At 40.6% G+C, this 24,512-nt stretch overlaps 1 protein-coding gene across 3 annotated transcripts in view; it reads right to left on the reverse strand.

The window, feature by feature from the left end:
- The window catches only part of LRRC6 (leucine rich repeat containing 6), an 81,147-nt gene that overhangs the window by 40,856 nt on the left and 15,779 nt on the right, over positions 1–24,512 (reverse strand). For 2 of the 3 annotated variants that reach the window (XM_011222909.3, XM_034668630.1), the window contains 4 exons: positions 12,828–13,000; positions 10,024–10,226; positions 3,904–4,095; positions 1,258–1,335 (listed from right to left, as the gene is read on the reverse strand). In XM_011222909.3, the coding sequence (XP_011221211.1) occupies positions 1,258–1,335; positions 3,904–4,095; positions 10,024–10,226; positions 12,828–13,000 (646 nt within the window). The remainder of the gene's footprint in view (positions 1–1,257; positions 1,336–3,903; positions 4,096–10,023; positions 10,227–12,827; positions 13,001–24,512) is intronic. The other variant, XM_011222910.3, reaches the window with a different exon arrangement.

A 24,512-nucleotide genomic window follows, 5' to 3' on the forward strand; every position in this document is an offset into this window, starting at 1 on the left:
TTGACTGAGTCCAGCATCTTCATGGGGAACTTTGGCTCCTAAGAGGGGACAGAGAACTAGGACTGTAGCTGCTAGGAGAACTAGAGAAAGGGAGCTTTCTTGTTTTTTAAGGTGGGTGATATCACAATGTCTGTACACTGATGAGCTGGATCTAGTAGGAGGGAGAGAAATGATACAGAAGAGAAAGGCTCATTGCAGAAGCAAGTCCTTGACAGGAAGGGGTGGGCTCAGTATGCCCGCAGAGAGAGTGACTCAGGAGAGGAAGTCCACCCACTGCAGTGGGAGAATGGAGAATACGTGCTATAGGTCCCGGGACGCTGATAAATTGGATGAAGAAACTTCTAATTGCTTCTGTTTTCTCTATGGAGTAAGAAACAGGGTCCTGAGTTGGGACCACAGAATGGAAGTAAGAAGGGATCAAAAGGGGTAAAAGCAGCCTACAGGAGATTGGAGGGTGAATTACCGAACAGAATATAGTATGATTGCTGGAAGTCTGCTTGGATCCAGGGTAGTAAATTTCCAGTAAGACCAGCAAGCAGAGTCCAGGCAGGCATGAGGGCAAGTCCAGGAATGCATGTTCAATTTAAATGAGGTTGAGATGAGGATGTGAGAACGAACATGAGGGAAGGAAAGAAGGACAAGAGAGCTGAAGATTCATGTCAAGGGTGAATCTCTGTGACGAACCATAAAACCACAGCGGAGTAGCAGAAGGGGAGACTCTGAGGGGCAGGGGGCAGGCAGAAAACCAGGAGATGAACTGATACTTGGTCTTCATGGGCCGGGTGATTGTTGGAGCACAGGGGATGGTGCCCAGTGGGACACTTGGGGGGAAGATTCTGGAGGTGGCCCTCCAGTGCTTTGTAGATGTGTCCCAGAGTGTAGAGTAGACAGACACATGGGAGAGGTACCAGTATTCTCCACCACCTTGTTCATAAGCATAACAATGATGCACTTGGAATTTTCAGGCGGAAAACTGTATCGGTCCAAAGTTTCAGGGGACACGTAAATAACTGGGATTTCCATATGCCAAGATCATGTTCTGAATGCCGTGAAAATGAAATATAACATTATGTACTTGAAAACATCCTAGATGCTCTGTTTTCAAATATGCACACGACGACATTCTTATTAGGCTCATCGGGCCTGTTAAGAGCAGTTAGATCTGTTCTCCACAGAGCAAACCTGTACACGAAAACCATCCTAACGACCACCACCATACGTTCTGCTTCTGCGGAGTATCTCTTTGGCCTCACGTACTTGGGATCATTTACATTCAAGGCTTTCCCATCTTTAGTGATCAAAATCCTGGGTGGTTTCACTTTCTTCTTCTTTTCACTTAAGGTTGGAGGTGGATGGGGACAAGGGGCAATGGGGAAAGAGAGAAATAAACAAAGAGAATGTAAAAGGAATATTTTTGTGAAACAGTTCAAGAAACATTGATCAGGTATCTGGGAATACATCAACAATTCACTGCTATGAAGCCCACTCTTTGAATGCTATGCTGGGACTTGACAAATCAAGCCAGATTTCTGTATGATTTGTATCTAGAGCTGTAAAGCAACAATATGACCAAGACAATTTGGCAAATAATTCGAATGGGGGGGAATCCCTCCTTTTCATGAAATATCCATGAATATTTATTTATTTTTGTTGTTGTATACCTTAAATATATGTAATTTTTTAATAATAATTTTTTATTATGTTATGTTAAATTAGTCTATTCTATGCATGATTTACCCAGATAACTGTCAGTTCTCCATTTGTGTTTATAGCCTCCGCTTTAGTTAAAATGATCATTTTTAAAATGCCAGGTCGATTTTATTCTGTTGAAATAAAAACAGCAGTACATAAGAATCTACGTAAAAGGGTGTCTACCACAGTCTTAGTAACAGCAAAACCCCGGAACGATGATGCCTGTCCATCAGTGGGGGAGTCATTGGCTCCCCTGTGGTATATTCATGCTATGACATACTTCGTGGTTGTTAAAAAATGTGTTTGCTCTTTACCTACTGGTCTAAAAAATGATAGAAAATGTTGATGATGTATTTAGTGAGCACAAATACATAAAGTATAAGTCCAGTTTTGTTTTTTTTTTAAAGATCCCAAATCATACATTTGCAGAGATGATTTATACGATTGTAGAGGGTGGAGAAAGTTCTGGTGGGACTGACCCCAGCCTGTTAACACTCATTACCTAAAGGGGTAAAGACAGGAGGAAAAGAAATGGTGCAGAGAGGAAAGATTCATGGGATAGCATGAAAGGAAAGTGTAGAATGTATGTTCTAGCTATTTAAACATTACTGAAGATAAATACAAACTTAAAAAGGCATATATGGACAAGCTCTTGAAGACCAGATGGAGAAATGTGTTTAGAAGATGGATCTGTAGGCAATTCTTTGCCTTGGATTTCCATTCTTTTAATACGGATTTTGAATCAGTTAACTTTATTTTAAAATGTAAATTTATGCACATTTTTCTGCATCTTAAACTGGGTCCCCAGATCCAATAAGTTAACATGTCCATGTACTGCATTATTCTCCATGACCCAGGACAATTAAGGGACATCCAGGACAGGCAAACATCTCAGGGCCCCATGGGACTGGGTACACTACAGCATACTCCATGGAGTGACTTGGACTTCTACCCAATTCAGCTGTACTTTATTTTAGGCTGTTAGGGAGAGAAAAAAATGTTTCCTGGTTTCAGGCTCAACACAATGTATATTACACAATATGTTGTATTATATATATAATTTTATCTATGTACACATATATCGGAAAGACAATAGTTATTATATAAAAATATTTCGAATTTCCATTTCAGAAGTTTAAGTCTGCAAAGTACTTTCACACATTGGCTCAGATGATTGTCTTAACAACATAGCAGGGGAGGAAAGGCAGGGACGAGATTCCCTGTTTGGCAGATGAGGAAACAGATGAGAAGTTAGGTATTTGCCAGCATCACACAGACAGTAAGTGGCACAGTCCACAGGTAAGCCCACATTTTCGGATGCTATTCCAGTGCCCTCCCCAAAGCACGGGGTGGCCCCTTTGTGTACAGACTACCACATTTTACAAACAAGCATTTTCAGTAAAATTCAATTCTCATTTTGGTACCTCCCTATCAGCTAGCTAATGAATAAAATGGCATGAAAGCAGCCACAATTGCTAATAGTCTTTTTAAATCTTTTAGGTTCCTGCTTTCAGTCGATAACCACAGGGAAAGAACTGTACTTCCCTCTTGTAACTGCCATGCAGACAGCGGTATATCAGCACTAAATGATCCCATTCCCGAGCACAGGAATTAGATTTCCATAGGTGGTACATTTTACATACTAGACCTGAGCAATGACATGAAATGACACAAAGCTCAGCTTTTAAAAAGGCTCTCTGAGAAGAACAGTTTAAGCATTCTAGCTTCTAACAAATCATCAAATTACATCTAAACAATTCAGAAGTGAAAGCATACTATGGAATGTCCAAGAGAGTTGTATTAGGAAAATATAATACTTAGTGAAGCTAATTTCTAATTTTGCAAATTATGAGACACAAAGGAACTTATTCAACCCACAAAGTACCCTTTTTCTTGGTGGCGTGCTAATCAGTATCTCTAACCCGGGCCATACTTGCATTTGATTCACTGAAAGTTGTTAAAAAATTAAAGACATCCAAACAAAACTACCTGAAATGCCATCATTCATGACATCCTAAAGAAGGGAGTCTGATATGAACAAACGTTAGAGGATACAGTGCAACAGGAAGCTGAACTTAGGAGTAGCAAAGCCCATGTGTGATGGCTGGCAAAGACTGAACGCAGATAAGGAGTAAAGTCATGTGCGATCATGAAAACAGAATCCCTAGGAGAGTGCTGCCTCTCTCTCAATGATAGGAAAAAATGAAATACCTTAATTTTTCTTGGTCTTTCCGTTGTTTTTCCATATGCCTAAGTGTTTCCAATCGAGATTCAGGAGTAAACAAAGAGGGCTTGTTCCAGAATTCCAGGTCATCTTCGCTGCCCTTGAACTTCTTTTGGTTGCATTCCCCTTCTTGTCCTTCTGGTGCCTGGACGTGCTCTTTGCTCTCTACTGAAAATGGGCTTGGAAAGAACGAATAGATTCAGAGCGTGTAAGACCAACACTGGGTGTCACTGAGTTTCGTGCTCAATGCTGCCTCTTAAATCTCTTACACATTTTTCTTAGGTTATCTTCTTACCTTTCAATGACGAAACATCTCTGAAAGAGAGCCTATGTAAGCCAAGGTGGACGAAAGTACTGCCCCAGCTGGGGCAGGCCCTCATCATCCAACACGGGCACACTGCAGTGATCACACGGAAGGGCTCCCAGGCCTGGCTGATGTGAGTCACCTAGTGAGCCTTATGAAGAGCACGGATGCCTGGGCTCCCACCAGAAAGTCGACTCAGTAGATGTGGGCTTGGGCCCAGGAATCTGTGTTCTACAATATTTTGCAAGAGGCTCTGATGATCAGACAAACTCAGGGAGCACTGAGCCTTCCCAATCACCCCACCTCCATTCTGGCACTCCTCAGTTCCATCCTCCACACTGGTCCCAGAGGAATCTTTCCAACAGGCAAGTTAGATCAGATTATGTCCAGGTTCTTTAATGATCCTCTATGTCCAAAATTCTCTAGTGGGATATATGAGATCTTCCATGGTATGGCCTTTTACGGATAACTTCTGATGTCATAGCTTTAGATGGTAACAGTGCTGTGCTCTCTTTTTTATTCATGTTTTGTGGACTGTCAGAAAGTTAAATGATGCCTCTATATGACATCAAATGGGCATATGGGGTATTCGACATTCATTCAGTGTGGATTCAAGAAATATTTATTGAGCATCTCCCAGGTGCCAGGCACAGACAATGACGGTATTTTCAGGAGATGCTATTCTAGCAGAGGAAAAATGACACCATTCAAACAGTAAACACTAGGAGCTTCTCTCCCCTCACCTCTCCCTGCAACATATGCCCTATTTCAAAATGACATTACATGAAAAAATCCACACAAAGCCTTCAGCACCAAGTACGGCAAACAGTAAGTATTCATTAAATGTTACATTTTATTGTTGGTACAGAAATGAGATGATACCAAAGGCTCATTTAGTTGACCTTCAAATAAGATGCTTTTTGATGGGATAGACCAAAAACACTAGAATGTGAAATTTAAACAGTATAAACAGAACACAGAGTAAGATTCTGCTTACACTTTGTTACATATTACAAAGTGTAACTAGATAGTTTAATAAGCAAAATCATGCAAATTGCTGAAAATGAATGCTTTGCCATATAGCCACAGTTCTTTATGGTGTTGAAAAGACGATCTATTAAGGGGATCTATAATATTCTCCAACATTCTAGGTAATCATCACTGAAATAATTGGCTCCTTTTTCAGTTAATAGAATTTGTTTTTGCTGGCAAGTGCCTACTTGGTTCACTTTTATCTTTTGCAATGTAAAAAAAATAATAATAAACATAAAAATAATTGCACTTAAGAAAAACTATAGAAATATCAGCTACATAACTTAAGTCTCCAAAAGCAAAAATGCACACAGCTGGGTGATGAAGCAGAAAGCTCATTAGGATGTGAACAAACAATGTGCTCTTCAGGCACTTCCTTCAAAGCTGTGCTCTCAGAACTCTCTTCCCACTCGTGCGCACATCCCACAGCCTGACAGTCCCTCTTAAGAACAGTCCCAGCTCAGCTAAAGGTATTAAAGGCCTCCAGTTTAAATAAAACTTAACTTATATCCAAACTGAAGCCCTTCTCCTCCCTTTCCAAACCCTCCTCCCCTCTTCCAGCTCCTGACCGCGTTGTGCGTGGGGAGAGGGGCATGGGCTACTCCAACCTCTCTTCTACTCCTTTCCTCTGTTTCCCACCTCACTGGCTTCTTCAGGTCCCCCCCGACTTCAGAAATTTGGGCCTGGGACAAAGGATGGGGAGAAGGAGGCAAACACCTCTTCTGAGACCGATGCCGTTAGACCTTGGTTTCCGGCTCCCTCTCTAAGGCTGATGCCCAGTTACTGGCTTTCTCTTGTGAGCACGTTTATTGGTTCTTAGAGACATTACAAGAGCCTTCCAAGTTCATCGTCCTCTGTCAGAGTGATCAACATACTACCCAGCTGGTTGTGTGTGACAACTCCTCAGCTTCTGCCACTGACAAGCCACCCCACGGTCTCTTATCGCCACCACTCTCTTGGGCAGCAGCCCTTCAAAGACAGCTCAGGTGTAGTTCCTTCTACCACATGTACGTGGCCCATGGGATATTCACAAATCCTTGCCATGACAGATGCTTGAAGTATCAGCTGATTCCATTAATGCCCACTTTCCTGACCTGTCTGCTCTAGGCTATTCCAGGGCACACCTCATCTCTTCAATTCTCAAGGCTGGAAGCAGGCTTCAGATCTAGTCAAGGGATGAGATGCTTGTCTCCCCTTCTTGCAGCCCTGGCATCTTTATGGTGTTTCTTCTTGCAGTCTTGAAAGGGGAGTAGCTCCCTACTCCTCTCTGACTAAGTCAATGATTCACTATCTCGACAATCTTCCTCCAGAATGTCTGGGTTTCTGTTCAAATAGGCGGAATGCAGTCAAAGGAACAATGGCTGAAGGACCAGCCAGTCAGTCCTGTGTGGAAGCAAGTAGAAACCTACAAGGAACCCAACTGTATGCTTCTACTCAACGCAAGCAACAGATCATTTTAAACATTTGTAAACTTATATAAACCAAGAAGAAATGATCCCCCACCCATTTTATGTGCCTAGTATAACTTTGATGTAAAACACTGGGGAAAATACAATGAAGAATATTATAGCATAAACTCACTTATGAACATAGGCTTAAATATTATAAATAAAATATTAGCAAAATGAATGCAGAAATCCATTAAAAATATGCCAAGGGCAAAGTGAATTTATTGTGGAAATTCAAGGATGGCTTAATATTGGAAAATCTATTAATGTGATTCAAACATTAATAGACAAACATGGCTATCTCAATAGATGCAAAAAAGCATTTCTAAGATCCAGTATCTGTGACGATAAAAGCTCTTCATCAATTTGGAATCAAAAGAAACCTACTTAACTCTAGCAAAATCCCACAGCAAACACCTTACTTATGATGAGAAATTGGAAACATTCTTTTTACAGTCAGAACTAGACAGATTCTCACTCTTACTGTGGTTATTCTACTCTATACTGGAGGCCTTAGCAGGCACCATAAAGAAAATAAAAAAGCAGAGGCATAAGGATTGGAAAAATTTTTAAAGTTGCCGTTTATAAAAATAAGAATGTGTTCTTCTATATAGAAAACACAGGATCATCTACAGCACCTTTTTAAAAGGGACAGCAAGAGGGGCGCCTGAGTGGCGTAGTCGTTAAGCAGCTGCCTTTGGCTCAGGGTGTGATCCCGGCGTTCTAGGATCAAACCCCACATCAGGCTCCTCCGCTGGGAGCCTGCTTCTTCCTCTCCCACTCCCCCTGCTTGTGTTCCCTCTCTCGCTGGCTGTCTCTCTCTCAAATAAACAAATAAAATCTTAAAAAAAAAAAGTCAGCAAGATTACTTAATACAGTATCAGTATACAGAAATCCTTCGTCTCTTTATACAACAGCAAGAACCAATTACAAGAGTATTTTAAAAATCCCATTCTACAAGATACTTAGAAATAAATCTAATAAAAGATGGTGTAAAACCTCTATGGAGAAAATTACAAAACCTTATTGAAGGACTCAGAAGAAGGTCTAAATAAATAGAGAAAGCTATTCCAAAGTTGGGCAAGGAAAGCATCAAAGTCATGAAGATGTCAACTTTCCCTAATTAACATATAAATTAAATGCAATTTCAATCAAAATTACACTAGGGATTTTTAGGGAATTTGAATAGCAGATTCTAAACTTCTTACAGAAAAGTAAAAAGCTAAGAACAGCTGAGATAAATTTGAAAAATGGGAACACCTCCTACCGAATATCAAGATTTACCATAAATCTACAGCTATTAAAACCATGCGAAGGTTCATCCATGAAGCAGTCTATGGAGCCCAGAAATGGACCCATGAGTACACGAGTAGAGGGGATATGGGAAGGGTGGTGTTACAGATCCGAAGAATAGCATCTCAATAATGGTGAGGACAATTGGCTACCCCTATGGGAAATGACTGTTACCCTACCCCACACTGTAGGCAAAGGTGAATTCCCCACAGACAGATAGGACACTGGAATAATGAAAAATTTCATAAATGAGACTTTGGTCTCAGTACAAAAATAAACTTAACTACATTACTATTTTTGAATTGCATAAAGCAGAAGCACTTATAAAATTAAAGAGTAAGTCCAAGGCTGGAAGACGCTATTTGCAAAGCACATAACCGGTAAGGAATTTGCACCTAGGATATAAAAGAACTATAAATCAATAAGAAAAAAAAAACTTACACAACTTATTTAAAATAGGAGAGGACCTGAAGAGAAGAAATATGAATAGCCAATAAAAATAGAAGCAGATATTTAAGATACGGCAACTCACTAGTAATTCTAGGAATGCAAATTAAATAAAATATCAGGTGGTATTGAACAACCAACTTGATTGGTCCATGTTTTAAAAATACCAAATTATCTAGTGTTGGCAAGATCAGAAACTCTCCTACACTGTTGATATAGGAGTATACATTAATGCTGTTTAGAAAACTGGGCAATGAATATAAAGTGGGAAAAATGTTCCTAATTGATGATGTGACAATGTCTCTGTTGAACACTCTACAGAAAGTTTCAAACCTGCGTGAGGAGACATGTGCAACATTCCGAAGAAAATGAAAGCAGGGAAATGATCTAAATGACCATCCAATGAGGGGTGGCTACACCGGGGCTGATCTCCAGCTAGCATCCACCAGGAGGGCCGTGCAGGCTGTGAGAGCCAGTGCACATCCTGATCGAATCCTGATCTGTTGGGGCCAATGAGTCACCAGCTGTTAGATATTTTGAACATCACCTCTGGGATAAATTGTGATTTATTCATCCAACGGAATGTTATTCCCCAGTTAGAACGAATGAACTAGCTCTACCTGTCTTTATGCAAAAATCTCAAAAATATTACATTGAATGAAAAGCAAAGTTGTAGAAAGACAACGTTTGTGCTAAAAAAAAAAATACACATAGCCACTCTTGTTCAAGGAGGCATAATTACATCATAAATATACTTAAAACATGGATGGGATCACATATACCAAACATGCACTTAACTTTGAGGATGGCGGACCCACAGAAGATGAAAAGAGAATTGGGATAGATGCTCAGGGATATTTTATTTCTTATTTTTAAAGAGATCCAAAGCAAACATGCAGACTACTGATATTTATTAAATCTGGGTCGAACTACAGTGTCTATTGATTTTTAAAACACGTATGTCTCAAATATTATATAATTATTATTTTCTAAGATTAAGAGATTCTGTTTTCAAAATATTTAAAGCTTTCACTATATGGAATCCAATCAACTAACTATAGCTGCAATTCACTTAAAATAAACAAGCGTGAAAAATTCATACTCATAAAAAAGAACAATTTAGAGACTTATTAATCACATTAAAATGTATTCATTATATAATTCACAAAACAGAATATTTTATGATGCAATCAAAATTATGTGATTTATAATAACGTGATTTAAATTTAACTTTTCTAAAATATCCCCACTATTATAAATCAAAGTACACCTGCTAATTCATCTTTCCTGTGAATCTTACAGAGATTTGTCTGAGGATAATTTCAGATGCAAATTAAATTTGCTAGCTTGGAAAGGCATTTTTTTCCTAAGGGAGGAAAGCTACAGATAAGTGACCCAAACAATGAGATGTTCCTACTCTTGCCTCCAAAAGTCACATCACATTTTATTCTTCAAATCAACCACCTGAAATAGGATACTGTGAACACTTTGGGAAGTGAAAATGGTTTGCGGCATTTAACCAAAGTTAAGTGGAAAGTAAGCTCTTGTAATTTGTGCGTAGAGTAGCACTGACGTCTGCCTACCTCTGTCCCTCAAAGCCTGGGTAATTTCTGCCTTTGGCTTCATTTTCCTCCTCTTCTCGCAGGTTCCTCTGAGCCTCTTCCTTGTCTTTGGCTCTTTTGAGACAGTAAGCTTTCTCTTGCTCTCCGATTTGTTGTTCAATTACTGGAAAGTTCTGCAATGCCTGAATCCTTTCTGATCGCTCTATTTCTTTACCGTCCAACCACTTGAATAAAAAACAACCAACATGGTGCAATTATTCAAAAGTCACAATTTCAATCAGCCCCAAGTTGACTTTGATTGGAATATTGTGAATTTAGAAATACTAAGTAATGCACCATGGTGGTATGGAATTAAAAGCAAAGTAATTAATGGGAAATACCAGAAACTTTGACCAAAATCAATGTTTATTTCATACAATTAACAGAGTTACAAAGTATCTTCACTGGTAAAATAACAAGTAGGTCTTCTGTTGAAACCCATTATTAATGACAAACTCTCAAAATATATTGATTTTACAACTGCTCACTATATAAAGAATGCCAAAGCTTCAAGTCAAACTACAGCTCCAAAGAGTAACAATGACTTTACAAATGCTCTTTACAAAAAAGGGCCTTGTATGTGACACAAAGTTGGGTCCTAATACAAATGGGCCCACATTCTACCCTCAACAGCGAGATGCACACACTACACTGTTAACTGTTATGGTTACTGTTTATACCTGGTGTTTTATAGTGATTTTCTGAGCCGAAGTATTAGAATAATTATCCTGATGGGCCCAGTGTGACCACAGGGGTCCTTATAAGGGAAAGAAGAAGGCGAAGTGTCAGGGTCAGAATCAGGGAGAGATTAGAAGAGGCTACACTGCTGGCTTTGTGGATAAAGGTAGCGGCTACCAGCTCAAAAAAGCAGGCGCTTCTGGAAGTTCAAAATGCAGGGAAATGAATTCTCCCCTGAGGGCGGCAGAAGGAACAGGGCCCTGCCAACACCTTAATTTTAGACTTCTGACTCCAGAATGGTAAGAGCACAAATTTGTGTTGTTTTAAGCCACTACATTTATGGCAATTCATTACCACTAATAGGAAACTAATACAAAAGGAAAAACACACAAAGATTGGGTAAAATATGGGGCGCCTGGGTGGCACAGCGGTTAAGCCTCTGCCTTCGGCTCAGGGCCTGATCCCGGCGTTATGGGATCGAGCCCCACATCAGGCTCCTCAGCTAAGAGCCTGCTTCTTCCTCTCCCACTCCCCCTGCTTGTGTTCCCTCTCTCCCTGGCTGTCTCTATCTCTGTCGAATAAATAAATAAAATCTTAAAAAAAAAAAAGACTGGGTAAAATATAAACTTAAAAAATTATCAGGATCAGTAAAATTATAAATCAAAATTATAGGGGCGCCTGGGTGGCACAGCGGTTAAGCGTCTGCCTTCGGCTCAGGGCGTGATCCTGGCGTTATGGGATCGAGCCCCACGTCAGGCTCCTCAGCTAAGACCCCGCTTCTTCCTCTCCCACTCCCCCTGCTTGTGTTCCCTCTCTCGCTGGCTGTCTCTATCTCTGTCGAATAAATAAAATCTTTAAAAAAATTATAATGTTGATATTTGGAAAAATAATTTACAGTATGCTTTGGATACAAGGACTCATATGGGTTGCAGGTCTCAGGCACCAGGCCGACAGCTGTCATGGCTTCTAGGCTGAATGCACGGCAATGGCAGGGCCTCCCGCTCCCTTTCAGGGAAGTGGCTCATAGCGGTTTGCCGCAGGATCCATTTCTATGATATTCTGGTTCTCATCAGTTCATTTTTTTAGCACGTCATTGTATAATGATGATCACCTTAAGTTATACTTGAGCTAATTTATCATTTTATTCTAAATATATATTCCAGATTCAATTACCTGAGTCACTCATTCTCTTAATCAAAAAAAATTTTTTACATTAGAAGAAACGTGTTCCATAAATCGAGCAATCTCGACTATGCAGAACACAGCAGTCTAAAAGCAAACGTCCTCTGAGAATAAAACAAAAGGCTTACCACGAAGCCAATGCATCCCTGCATTTTCTTACAGAAACATGGGGCTGCAGACAGGTCAGAAACTCTTGGAATTACATGAAAATTAACATTACTAGTTGAATATAATCAGGTATATGATTTCTCTAGAAACCATCTGTTTTTCCCCAGGTTTCAAAAACATTAGGTGAGGGGAGATACAGCATAACAGGCTAGCACATAGAGCAAAGGCTCTCAAATGAGGTTCCTGGGCCAGCAGCATCAGTGCTATCCGAGAATTTATTAGAAATGGGAAATCCTGGGTTCCACATCAGACCTATGAATCCGAAACTCTGGGGTGTGGCCCAGCAAACACCACCCAAGTATTCCAAAGCATAGCAAAGTCTGAGAACCACGAACACAGAGAATGAGTTAAAAGAAAGCAATGAAAAAAAATTATTACAAAAGCACAGTAGTTTAAGACAATGTAATACAAAGGTATATAGCTGTCATCATCTCAAAAACTCTAAGCTTTTCGTTTGCTATTAACAATGATGAATGCCCTCCATGACTATGATTTGCGTTCGTCAAGAAATAGCTCAGCTAAGCTCTGTTGTGTTCTGAACAAGAAAGGAGAAATGTATTTACTTTATTTTTCAAAAGTTTATTAAGGCTATTAAAACACTTTAAAGTTTCAGTAAATCGAAGAATTAGTTTCGATTTTCTGGAATATTCCATTCTCTAAAACCACACATTCCCTGACAATGCTGGGAATAAACAGGCATTATGGCAGTCACTTGTTTTCATTTCTCCAAGATTTCTGCATCATTAAAATAAGCATACCTTTAATTGTTGAAGAGTTGCCACCACGAACTGCCTGTAGCCGTCAAAGTCAGCACACGGGTTACCCATGAGAAAGAGCTCCTTCAGGTGGATGTTGTGCTGAAGGGTTTTAATGCTGCTCAGCTCTCCAATGAAATTTACCGTCAGGTCAAGTTTTTTCAGTCCTTCGCATCCTGTTGAAAGAAGTGAAAAGAAAACAAAGCAAAAAAACAAAAAATCACACTGGTAATGAAATGGGTACAACAGCTCATAGCAGGAACAATAGCTGCAATATTTTAAGTATGCTGATTAATTGCATGGCTTACCAAGAAGTGGATTTTCAGAAATGCCAATTCAAAGCGTTAGCCCTCACTCACTTCTCTATGTGCATTTCCCCTTCACCCCTCCAGCCAGGGGAAATCACTTTCCCCGCCGTATCTGCAAGCCCTGGGCTGGGTGACATGTGGATTTGGTCACTATGTGCTGCTAGGGTGGACACGACATCAAAACAAAGCTCCTTCTAGACAGAACACCAGCCATCTGTTCTGAGAATTTGCCAGGGAGGTAGGACACATTTCGCCATGAAGGGTGATGGCAGGAGGGGTCCTCAAAAGGAACAACAGTTCATAAAAACCCAGGCATCAGAATTAATATTTACAAAGTCACCCTGAAGGGACAGAATGACTCCAAGACCACTAAGAAGTGCACTAGAGGTATCAACAAAGGTAAAGAGAAAGAGTTTGGTCCTCCAGAGTAATAGAAAAAGGACGAGTCACCAATGCAAAGATGGTAGTAAATCTGCCCCATTCACCTTCATTATGGAGATGGCTGGATGCTACAGAAATGTGAATCAATGCCTTTCACCCACGTCCCATGGAAACTCGGTAGTTAGGAATGCAGACTTTAGAATTAGGCAGATAGGAGTTCAAGTTGTATCTTGGTCACATCCTTGCTGTGTGATGTTGGCTAAGTTACGAGCCTCAGCCTTCACTTCTGTGGTATTATAACAGCATTGGTACCCAACTTAGGGGTTGCTGTGAAGACAATAGTAGATGTTTCATGTGAGGTACTTAGCACAGTACCTGCCACCCAGAGAGCTTCAGTGAACATTAGCTAGGATGAGAAATAACCCAATAAGCACTCTTAGGATTATGTTGGACAACATGCTTATAGGGTAAGAAGGATGCTTGCTTTCCGTGAGCAGGGAGTCTGCAGCTCCTCGCTGTGGACTTAAGAAGAATTGACCTGGTTTACACAGCAGCCTCTGTGTGCTAGGTTCAGTAGAAGGCTGTCTCCCCCATGGCTGGCTCATGGCTATCAGATCGACTTGGCAGATTTTGTGGCCATTAATACCTAGAGAGCCACCTCTAGCTGAAAACCCAGCCCTACCTTGCTGTGCACCCATTTCTTCAAGCATCTACATGCTCCAGCCTTCCTGATTATATCCTGCTTTTCTGTTTCTGTTTTGTGGCTATATAACTTAGGGGAAACTTTGGTTCCTGATATTGTAACCTCACAAGTACGGTCTTGATTCAGATGGGTTCAGAGCTCTGCAACCGTGTCGCCTTTTGCAAGGTTCTTCTTGTTGCTGAAGTCTATATGATGGAACCAGCTTCATTAAATGCTAGTGTTCTCTCTTCCTGACCCTTTTTTTTTTTAAGATTTTATTTATTTGACAGACAGAGAGAGAGAGAGAGACAGCGAGTGAGGGAACAAAAGCACAGAGAGTGGGAGAGGGAGAAGCAGGCTCTCCCCGAGCAGGGAGTCTGACTCGGGGCTCGATCCCAGGACCCTGAGATCATGACCTGAGCTGAAGGTAGGTGCTTAACAACTGAGCCACCCAGGACGCCCCTCCTTACCCTTTCTTGGTGCTAGCACCTGACTCCACCTTGTCCAGAATTCCACGTTTTCCTCCTATCTAGTCATATCCCAGACCAGAATCTTCCAAATAAAATAGTTCTACCCTACTGCTTCCAGATGTAGGGCTTCACTCTAGAGGCATCCCTCCATGCGTTCATTCATCCATTCATCCAGGAGTTAATGGGCCCCTGCTATGACCAAGGTACTGAGCCAGGTCTTCAGGATAAAGTGGTTTAAAAAAAAATCCATGGCATTTCACCTCAAGCTTATGTCTAATATGGAGAAAGGAGAAAAATAGATGGGCATTCCAGGAAAAAAAAAATCTTGGTGCAAGGAAGTGAATCTGGAGAAGCAGGCAGAACCAGAAGTAGGCAATACTTATCGTTATATTATAAGCCAGCCTAAATCAGTGTGTATTGGTTCTTTCTCCATCCCCATTCATTGTTCAGCCCATTGGTTTTGGCTTCCACCCTCAATATTCTACTAGATTCGCTCCTCTAAAGGTGACGAAGGAGACCTTCATGTTGTGAAATCTAATAGACCCTCTCAATTCATTATGTCACTAGAACAGTCCACGCATATGGCATGATTGACCATGAATTCTTTTTAAAAAAACTTTTTTAAAACTTTATTTTATTTTTCTTTTTATCTTTATTTATTTGAAGCTCTTGTTTTAATTCCAGTTAACACAGTGTTATATTAGTTGTACAATATAGCGTGTATTAGGTGTATAATATAGTGATTCAACAATTCCATACATCACCTGTTACTCATCATGTCAAATGAACTTCTTAATCGACCATGAATTCTCTCTGAAATGTCTCAATTGTCTTGGAAACAATGATACTACTCTCCCCTTGTTCTCTTTTATAATGCAGCTTAATAATCTCGGTCCCTTTTACAGACTTTTCCACACCATCGACGGTAATATATCCCAGATTTCCATCCTTGACCCAATATTCTCTCTCCTCAAGTTTCTCTTGATGACAGCAGTCATGTTCCCAAATTCTGATGAGTCCCAAACAATAGCCTCATATCTGGCCATCCAACTGAATGTCATACTCCTATTTCCAAATGCCTATAAGACATCCCATTCCATGTGTCTAAAAATGAACTCTTCATATTTTCTCTCACTCTCCACTCAAGACAGCTTTCCTGACTCCTTGATGTCTAAATCCTATTAATGTCATCACCATTTTGGTATCAGATGCAAGAGTCAAGTGACAGCTAACTTGAGTGCTAACCTACATTGTTCTCTCTTAGCCCCTTCACTTCAACAGTCACCAAGCCCTGCAGATCTCAACCCCCACATTCTTCCCACCTACTTTTTGTCCACTGTAATCCTATTACCAACAGGCCAGCTCAGGTTCATATCCTCTTGTGCATGCAATATGGTGTATCTCCTAAGTCATCTCCCTGTATTTTGAGAACAGGAAGGAAGTAAGAACAAAAGGAAGAAAAGAGTGACATTTGAAAGACTCCAACATGTTCAAAAATATATATGTTTTTGAATTTGCTGTAATTTTGTAGATGAAGGACCCTCCAAGTGTTCATTATATTTTTCAAAGTGATAAATCTTAATTGTTCTTATACTTGGCCTACCCATAAGAAAGTAAACCACATCTGCCATCCTAACAAAAAATTCTTGCTAAACTAGCCAGGCTTGAGAAAGCCTCTTCTTTCAAGTTAGGCACTCTTTCCTTCAACTGAGTCCCACTGTCCATCTGTTCTTCGAAGATCTACCCCGAAGGCTCATGGGGGTGAGAAGGTCATTAAAATTGACAATGTTGATTTCCCAAGGGGGGAACCTCACACTACTAGAAACCCCACCTCTCCTTCCAGGTTAGAGTGGGTAAAGAAGAGGGATAGAAAAAGAAGGCAATTTATTATGTCCCAGTGAATCCAAAACAGAGGGGGTTAAAGTATGCTAGCTAGTTTTTGCTATCTAGCAAAACATAATAATAAGCAAAAATCCATCTTATGTTTAAAATTATATTGAGATTTACTCAAGCAGGTGGGCTAAGTATGTATATCCATCTTCCTCCTCTCAACTCAAACCTTTAAAATTAAACATATCTTTACCAGCCTATATGATGCATCCTCCCTCCCTACTGCCCATCCCCCCAAACATATCCTCCAACGACCCTGCACCCAGAGCCTCCCTCTTGGAGCTGGAAGGTGGCGCTCTCAAGAAGTGCCCAGATAGAGGCCAGCAGAGGGCTGCGGACTACAGTTCCCAAAGCTCAAAAAGACAATAGTGACGATGCTGCCCTCTCGTGGCAGATGAGCAAAACATTCGGGAAAACAACTGTGTCCTTCAAGATCCCTTCTTAGAAACACAAGCCCTAGACATGCCAACTGAGAGAGAGAGTTTTAATTATTTCTCTGACATTACAGACTGACATCTTACTCTCACAACACAGGCATACGGAGTAAATTTTGTTATTCCACTTGTTCACATGAGACTGCGGAACGGGGCCGTAGAGGGGCAGCTGGAGGAGAAGGATGGCTCCATTTCTAATGCAGAAAAATGCCCATGATGGAAAGACTTCCCAGTTCCAGCACTGATGATGGCTTTGGGGCCTTTGACCGTGATGGTATTTTAGGTTTTGAGGATGAAAATTCAGAACGTACGATGAATACTTAAGTCTTTGTTGCTATGTAACGCTGATAGTCACCAAAAGACCCATTTCTACACTAGGAGGCAAACAGGCTAAAATCCACCATACTCTAAGTAAAGTCCTCCGAATTTTAGCTATTGGCAGATGGGAGCAGGGTGGGGAGAGCAGCTCGCCTGCCTCTGCTCCATGCCCCTGTACTCCAGGGTTAAGCCTGCCAGTCTCCATGCCCTGCCCACTCACACAGAGCCCCCAGTAGCCCTGCCAGCCGCGTGAGAGGCCAGATGTAGAAAGAGAACCTCACAACCACAGAATGAGCCCATACCAGCCACCTAATCAGCCAAACCCTTCGTGATCGCATTTAAAGAAATAAATAAAAGCACAAAATAGAAGCCTGCAAAGTAAAACAGGAAACCTTCCAGAATGTAGAATGACAAGACAAAGAGGTTTAAATAAGGGCTAGAGGGTAAGAGAAATGGAAGCGCAATCTGATACAATAAAAATCCATTTTAAAGAAGTTCTAGGGGAGATGAGAGAAAACAGAAGTGATGGGTATGTCTGTTACCTTGGCTGTGGTGATGGGTTTCACAATGTGTGCATATATCCAAACTCAACAAATTGTTTACATTAAATACGTGCAGGTTTTGTGTATCAATTATATTTCAATAAAGCTATTTTAAAAAAAAAAACACTGTGCTTCAAAGAGTACCATCAGAGAGTTGAGAAGAAAACCCACAAAATGAAAAAAATATATTTACAAATCATATATTTGATCAGATTCTAGTATCCAAAATATATAAATAGGCCTTGCAACTCAACGGTAAAATGACAAATAACCTAATTAGAAAGTGGGCTAAGGTTCTGCATAAACAAGTCTCCAAATAAGGTATACAGATGGCCAATAAGCACATAAAAAATGCCCAAACTCATCAGTCATTAGGTAAACGCAAATCAGAACCACGGTGAGAGACCACTTCACGCCCATCAGGATGATGCCTATGAAACGAACACACAAATAAAAACATAAAATAACAAGTGTAGGCGAGGATGTGGAGAAGTCGGAGCACTCAGAAACTGTTGGTGGGAATGTAAAATGGTGCAACTACTTTGCAAAATAGCTCGCAGTTCCTTAAAAAGTTAAACGGAGAGTTACCACGTGATCCAGCAATTCCATTCTCAGGTGTATACTACATTGATTCAAAACACATGTTTATGCAAAAACTTGTACATAAACTTGTTCACGGCACCTTTATTCATAACCAAAAATTGGAAACAACTCAAACGCTCATCAACTAACAAGTGGGCAAACAAAACGTGCATCCACACAATGGAATGTTACTCAGCCACAAAAGGGAAGGAAGTACTGATCCGTGCCACCACGTGCATAAACCCTGAAAACATTATGCTACAGACACAAAGGACCACATATTGTACAATTCCATTTTCATTAAATGTTCAGAATGGGAAAATCTATGGAGACAAAGAGTAGATCAGGGGCCAGGGCAAGGAGTGAATAAGGAGTGGATGCCAATGGATACAGGGTTTCGTATGGGGTGATGGACTGTTCCAGAACTGGATAGTGATGATGGATGCAGAACCTTGTGAATATACTAAAAACCACTGACTTGTATATTTTAAAATGGTGAGTTTTATGGTATGTGAATTATATATCAATTACAAAATAAATGGTTCAAATATTTCAATGAAGAGACATTTTGAGAAAAAAATACAATTTTCCACATTCACCTTATTTTATTTTTTATTGAGATATAATTGACATACAGCATTATATGAGTTTCAGGTGTACAGCACAGTGATTTGATGTGTGTATAGATTGTGAAAAGATCATCACCAGAAGTCAAGTTAATATCCGTCACCTTACAGAATTACAGAATTTTTTTCTTTGTGATGAGAACTTCTTTTTTTTTTTTTTTCAATGTTCGAAGCTTTTATTAGTAAGTATGCTGGCATTATAAATAGGCCAGGATTCCTTTCTGGACCAGGTTTTGACTCATCTGTCTCTTGTCATTATCCATTTTCACTCTTATAAACTTCTGAATAAAAATTATCTGATTTTCTTCCAAATTTATTTTAGCAAATTTTTAATATTTTTTTTATTTTAATGTTTTTTTATTATATTATGTTAGTCACCATACAGTACATCCCTGGTTTCTGATGTAGTTTGATGATTCATTAGTTGCGTATAACACCCAGTGCACCATGCAATACGTGCCCTCCTTACTACCCATCACCAGCCTATCCCATTCCCCCACCCCCCGCCCCTCTGAGGCCCTCAGTTTGTTTCCCAGAGTCCACAGTCTCTCATGCTTCATTCCCCCTGTGAGGAGAACTTCTAAGACCCACTCTCTTAGCATTTTCAAATATGCAACACAGCATTGTTAGTTATGGTCGCCATGCAATGCATTACATCCTCAGGACTTATTTGTTTTAGAGTTTTAAATTTTGTACCTTTTGACTTCCTTCATCCATTTTGCCTGTGCCCCCAACCCCGCCTCTGGCAACCACCAAATCTTCTATTCTGTGTATCTCTGAGCTTAGTGTTTTGTTTTGTTTTTTTAGGTTTCACATATAAGTGAGATCATATAGTATTTGTCTTTGTCTGACTTATTTCACTTAGCATAATGTCCTCATTGTCGTAAACGGCAAGATCGCATTCTTTTTTATGGCTGAGTAATATTCCATTGTGTATATGTGTAGTGTGTGTGTGTGTGTGTGTCACATTTTCTTTTTTTTTATTTACTTTTTTTTATTATTATATTATGTTAATCACCATACAGTACATCCCTGGATTCCGATGTAAAGTTTGATGCTTCATTAGTTGCGTATAACACCCAGTGCACCATGCAATACGTGCCCTCCTTACTACCCATCACCAGTCTATCCCATTCCCCCACCCCCTCCCCTCTGAAGTCTTCAGTTTGTTTCTCATAGTCCATAGTCTCTCATGTTTCATTCCCCCTTCTGATTACCCCCCTTTTCTTTATCCCTTTCTTCCCCTACCGATCATCCTAGTTCTTATGTTCCATAGATGAGAGAAATCATATGATAATTGTCTTTCTCTGCTTGACTTATTTCACTTAGCATTATCTCCTCCAGTGCCGTCCATGTTGCAGCAAATGTTGAGAATTCGTTCTTTCTGATAGCTGAGTAATATTCCATTGTATATATGGACCACAGCTTCTTAATCCAGTCATCTGTTGAAGGGCATCTCGGCTCCTTCCATGATTTGGCTATTGTGGACAATGCAGCTATGAACATTGGGGTGCATATGGCCCTTCTCTTTACTACGTCTGTATCTTTGGGGTAAACACCCAGTAGTGCAATGGCTGGGTCATAGGGTAGTTCAATTTTTAACTTTTTAAGGGACCTCCACACTGTTTTCCAGAGTGGCTGTACCAACTTGCATTCCCACCAACAATGTAGGAGGGATCCCCTTTCTCCACATCCTCTCCAACAATTGTTGTTTCTTGCCTTGTCTATCTTTGCCATTCTAACTGGCGTAAGGTGGTATCTCAGTGTGGTTTTGATTTGAATTTCCCTGATGGCTAATGATTTTGAACATTTTTTCATGTGTCTGTTAGCCATTTGTATGTCTTCATTGGAAAAGTGTCTGTTCATATCTTCTGCCCATTTTATGATTTGTTTATTTGTTTCTCGTGTATTGAGTTTGAGAAGTTCTTTGTAGATCTTGGATACCAGTCCTTTATCTGTGGTGTCCTTTGCAAATATATTCTCCCATTCCGTGGGCTGTCTCTTAGTTTTTTTGACTGTTTCCTTGGCTGTGCAGAAGCTCTTTATCCTGATAAAGTCCCATAAGTTCATTTTATCTTTTATTTCTCTTGCCTTTGGAGATGTGTCGTGAAAAAGGTTGCTCTGGCCGATGTCATAGAAGTTGTTGCCTATGTTCTCCTCTAGAATTTTGATGGATTCCTGTCTCACATTGAGGTCTTTCATCCATTTGGAGTTTATTTTTGTGTATGGTGTGAGAGAGTGGTCAAGTTTCATTCTTTTGCATGTAGCTGTCCAATTTTCCCAGCACCATTTATTGAAGAGACTGTCTTTTTTCCACCGGATGTTTTTTCCTGCTTTATCAAAGATTAGTTGCCCAAAGAGCCGAGGGTCCATTTCTGGGTTCTCTATTCTGTTCCATTGGTCGATGTGTCTGTTTTTGTGCCAGTACCATGCTGTCTTTGTGATCACAGCTTTGTAGTACAGCTCGAAATCCGGCATTGTGATGCCCCCAGCTTTGTTTTTCCTTTTCAACAGTTCCTTGGAGATTCGGGGCCTTTTCTGGTTCCATACAAATTTAAGGACTATTTGTTCCAGTTCTTTGAAAAATGTCCTCGGTATTTTGATCGGGATAGCATTGAAAGTGTAGATTGCTCTGGGTAGTATGGACATTTTAACTATGTTAATTCTTCCAATCCATGAGCATGGAATATTTTTCCATCTTTTTATGTCTTCCTCAATATCTTTCAAAAGTGATCTATAGTTTCTAGCATATAGGTCCTTTACGTCTCTGGTTAAGTTAATTCCAAGGTAACGCATGGTTTTTGGTGTTATTGTAAATGGGATGGATTCCCTAATTTCTCTTTCTTCAGTCTCGTTATTCGTGTATAGAAATGCAACTGATTTCTGGGCATTGATTTTGTATCCTGCCACCTTACTGAATTGTTCTATAACTTCTAATAGTTTGGGAGTGGATTCCTTTGGGTTTTCCATATAGAGTATCATGTCATCTGCAAAGAGAGACAGTTTGACTTCTTCTTTGCCGATTTGGATACCTTTGATCCCTTTTTGTCTTCTGATTGCTGTTGCAAGGACTTCTAGTACTATGTTGAATAATAGTGGCGAGAGTGGGCATCCTTGTCGTGTTCCTGATCTTAAGGGAAAGGCTTCCAGCTTTTCCCCATTGANCACAGACTGGAGAGTGACAGGATGTGAGGAAATGGAGACAGTACGTGAGTAGGATTCTCTCAAGAAGAGTGACCGTGAAGGGGGGAGAAAGTTAAGCAGCAGCTGGAGGGAGAAGTTGAACGGAAACAGATTTTTTTCTCTTCTCTTCTCTTCTCCTCTTCTCTTCTTTCTCTTCTCTTCTTTCTCTTCTCTTCTCCTCTTCTCTTCTCTTCTCTTCTCTTTTCTTCTCTTCTCTTCTCTTCTCTTCTCTTCTCTTCTCTTCTCTTCTCTTCTCTTCTCTTCTCTTCTCTTCTCTTCTCTTCTCTTCTCTTCTCTTCTCTTCTCTTCTCTTCTCTTTTCTTCTCTTCTCCTCTTCTCCTCTCCTCTCCTCTCCTCTCCTCTCCTCTCTCCTCTCCTCTCCTCTTCTCTTCTTCTTCTCTTCTTTTCTCTTCTCGTAGGCTCTGTGCCCAACATGGAGCCTGAAATCACAACACTTAGATCAAGAGTCGCATGCTGTACTGACTGGGCCAGCCAGGCGCCCCTGGAAGTTATTCTTTATTTATTTTGAAGGTGTGCCGTGAAGGATTCTGTAGAGAGAAAGAGGTTAAGGACACAGAAAAAGAAGAGATAATGGATAGTTCAAGGTCTCCAGGAAGGCAGGAGGGGCTGGAGTCCTGAGCATAGGATCTTATAATAGAAGGTGATGAGGAAGGGATAAGTAAACACATTTGTAGGTAGGAATGGCAAAGAGTTTATTGAGCCCTCATCTGATGACTTCTGTCATCTCTGTGATGTGGAGGGTGAGGCCGAAGAAGATTTAAGACAGTTATTCTGGAAAATAAGAGCAGTCGCAGTTGAGGTTGTCACTATAAAGTTATGCTGAAATCATACACCGTGGTGTGATTTTTTTTTTCTCCAGCACTTCTCAGCTTCACAAATGACAGATGTTGAATGGTTAGGTTTATTTTGGGGGCTGGGGGGAGGAAAGGGTATTTGTTAGTGATACATTAGTCCAGGGAAGCAGCATTCCAGAAGAGAGAAGGGAATGTGATGCTAGGGAACAAAGTGGATGTATTGAGAATAGACACAGTCAATAAACAGGTGATGATATTGGCAGCACAAAGAAGGTAGGAACATGGACAAGGAAAGAATAAAAAACTGGAAAGGGAGAGATTTAGTGATGTGGGTAGCTTTAAGCCAGTTCAGGGTTTCATCTTGGGTGGAAGAAAAATTGAGTGAATGTAGAGAGTGGAGTATTTATTTATATACTGGAAGGAAGTTCCAAAAGGAAAAATTATCTACCAAAATGGTCAATTTATGTCCCATAAAATTTATAAATTTATATCTTCAGCTGTTGTCTGGGTCCCAAAATGAAATTGATGGCCTACTCAAATAGAATAAAGGTAGACGTACAAAGGTGTAAGGTGTTGAGGAACCACAAGAATTGGTGTGGAGACAGAGAACCACTAATGGGTGCTCTTTGCCATCTCTAGGCCTGAGGGTCAAAGGGGCCGAAAACCACTTATTGGAACCCAGAGACAGGGGTGACTGTGTTGAAGGAGAGCTTCCTATTAGGAACTGAGAGCTTTGGTTAAGGGATTTGGACAGCTCATGGGAGTGCTTTTGATTTCTGGCAGAGTCTCACCATTGGCCAAACCCAACAGGAAATTGGAGGGCAAGGAAGCCCATTGGTAGAGTTCATAGAGGTCAGTTTCCACAGGCAAAGAGTAGGGGACAAGTAGATCTGGAGGACAAATGGAAGGATACCCCAGTTGGTCTCTTTAAAGAGTTCCAACTTATTTTCCCAGAGCACCAGTTAGACACCAGAAAGAGAGCATGCCAGTACTCCCATTTGTCAGCAACAGTTACCTTTTCAGTCAGCATATCACACTTCAAGTCTCTGTTTGTTCCCAAAGACTTACTACACTGCTTCTCTGTCATATCACACTTTGCCCCTCTGAAGTACATCTTTGGTACTCCAGGGTGTTACAGGGGCTTTTCCAGGGTAAGGGTCGGTCTGTCTGGATTTTCCGTACTACGGGACAAAACTGTTCTCTGAGACCTCTAACCTGTTGGTCCCATCCATGACCTCAGGACTTCTTCCTGGTTCACCCAGCCCCACTGGCAGTCTGATAACCCACTGGAAATCTCCAATATGGCTATAGTTCAGAGACCCTGAAGTTCATACATATGGCTTAAACAGTTCCGAGGGAAGAAGCCCTCCAGCAGCGTCCCGGGTATGCCGCTGCCATAGGCTGTTCAGACCCTTAATGCTGCTGCCAGAGAGATTTTTTACTTTTAAAAAAATTAT

This window comes from Ailuropoda melanoleuca, chromosome 9 (genome assembly GCF_002007445.2).
Source record: "Ailuropoda melanoleuca isolate Jingjing chromosome 9, ASM200744v2, whole genome shotgun sequence".
NCBI lineage: Eukaryota > Metazoa > Chordata > Mammalia > Carnivora > Ursidae > Ailuropoda > Ailuropoda melanoleuca.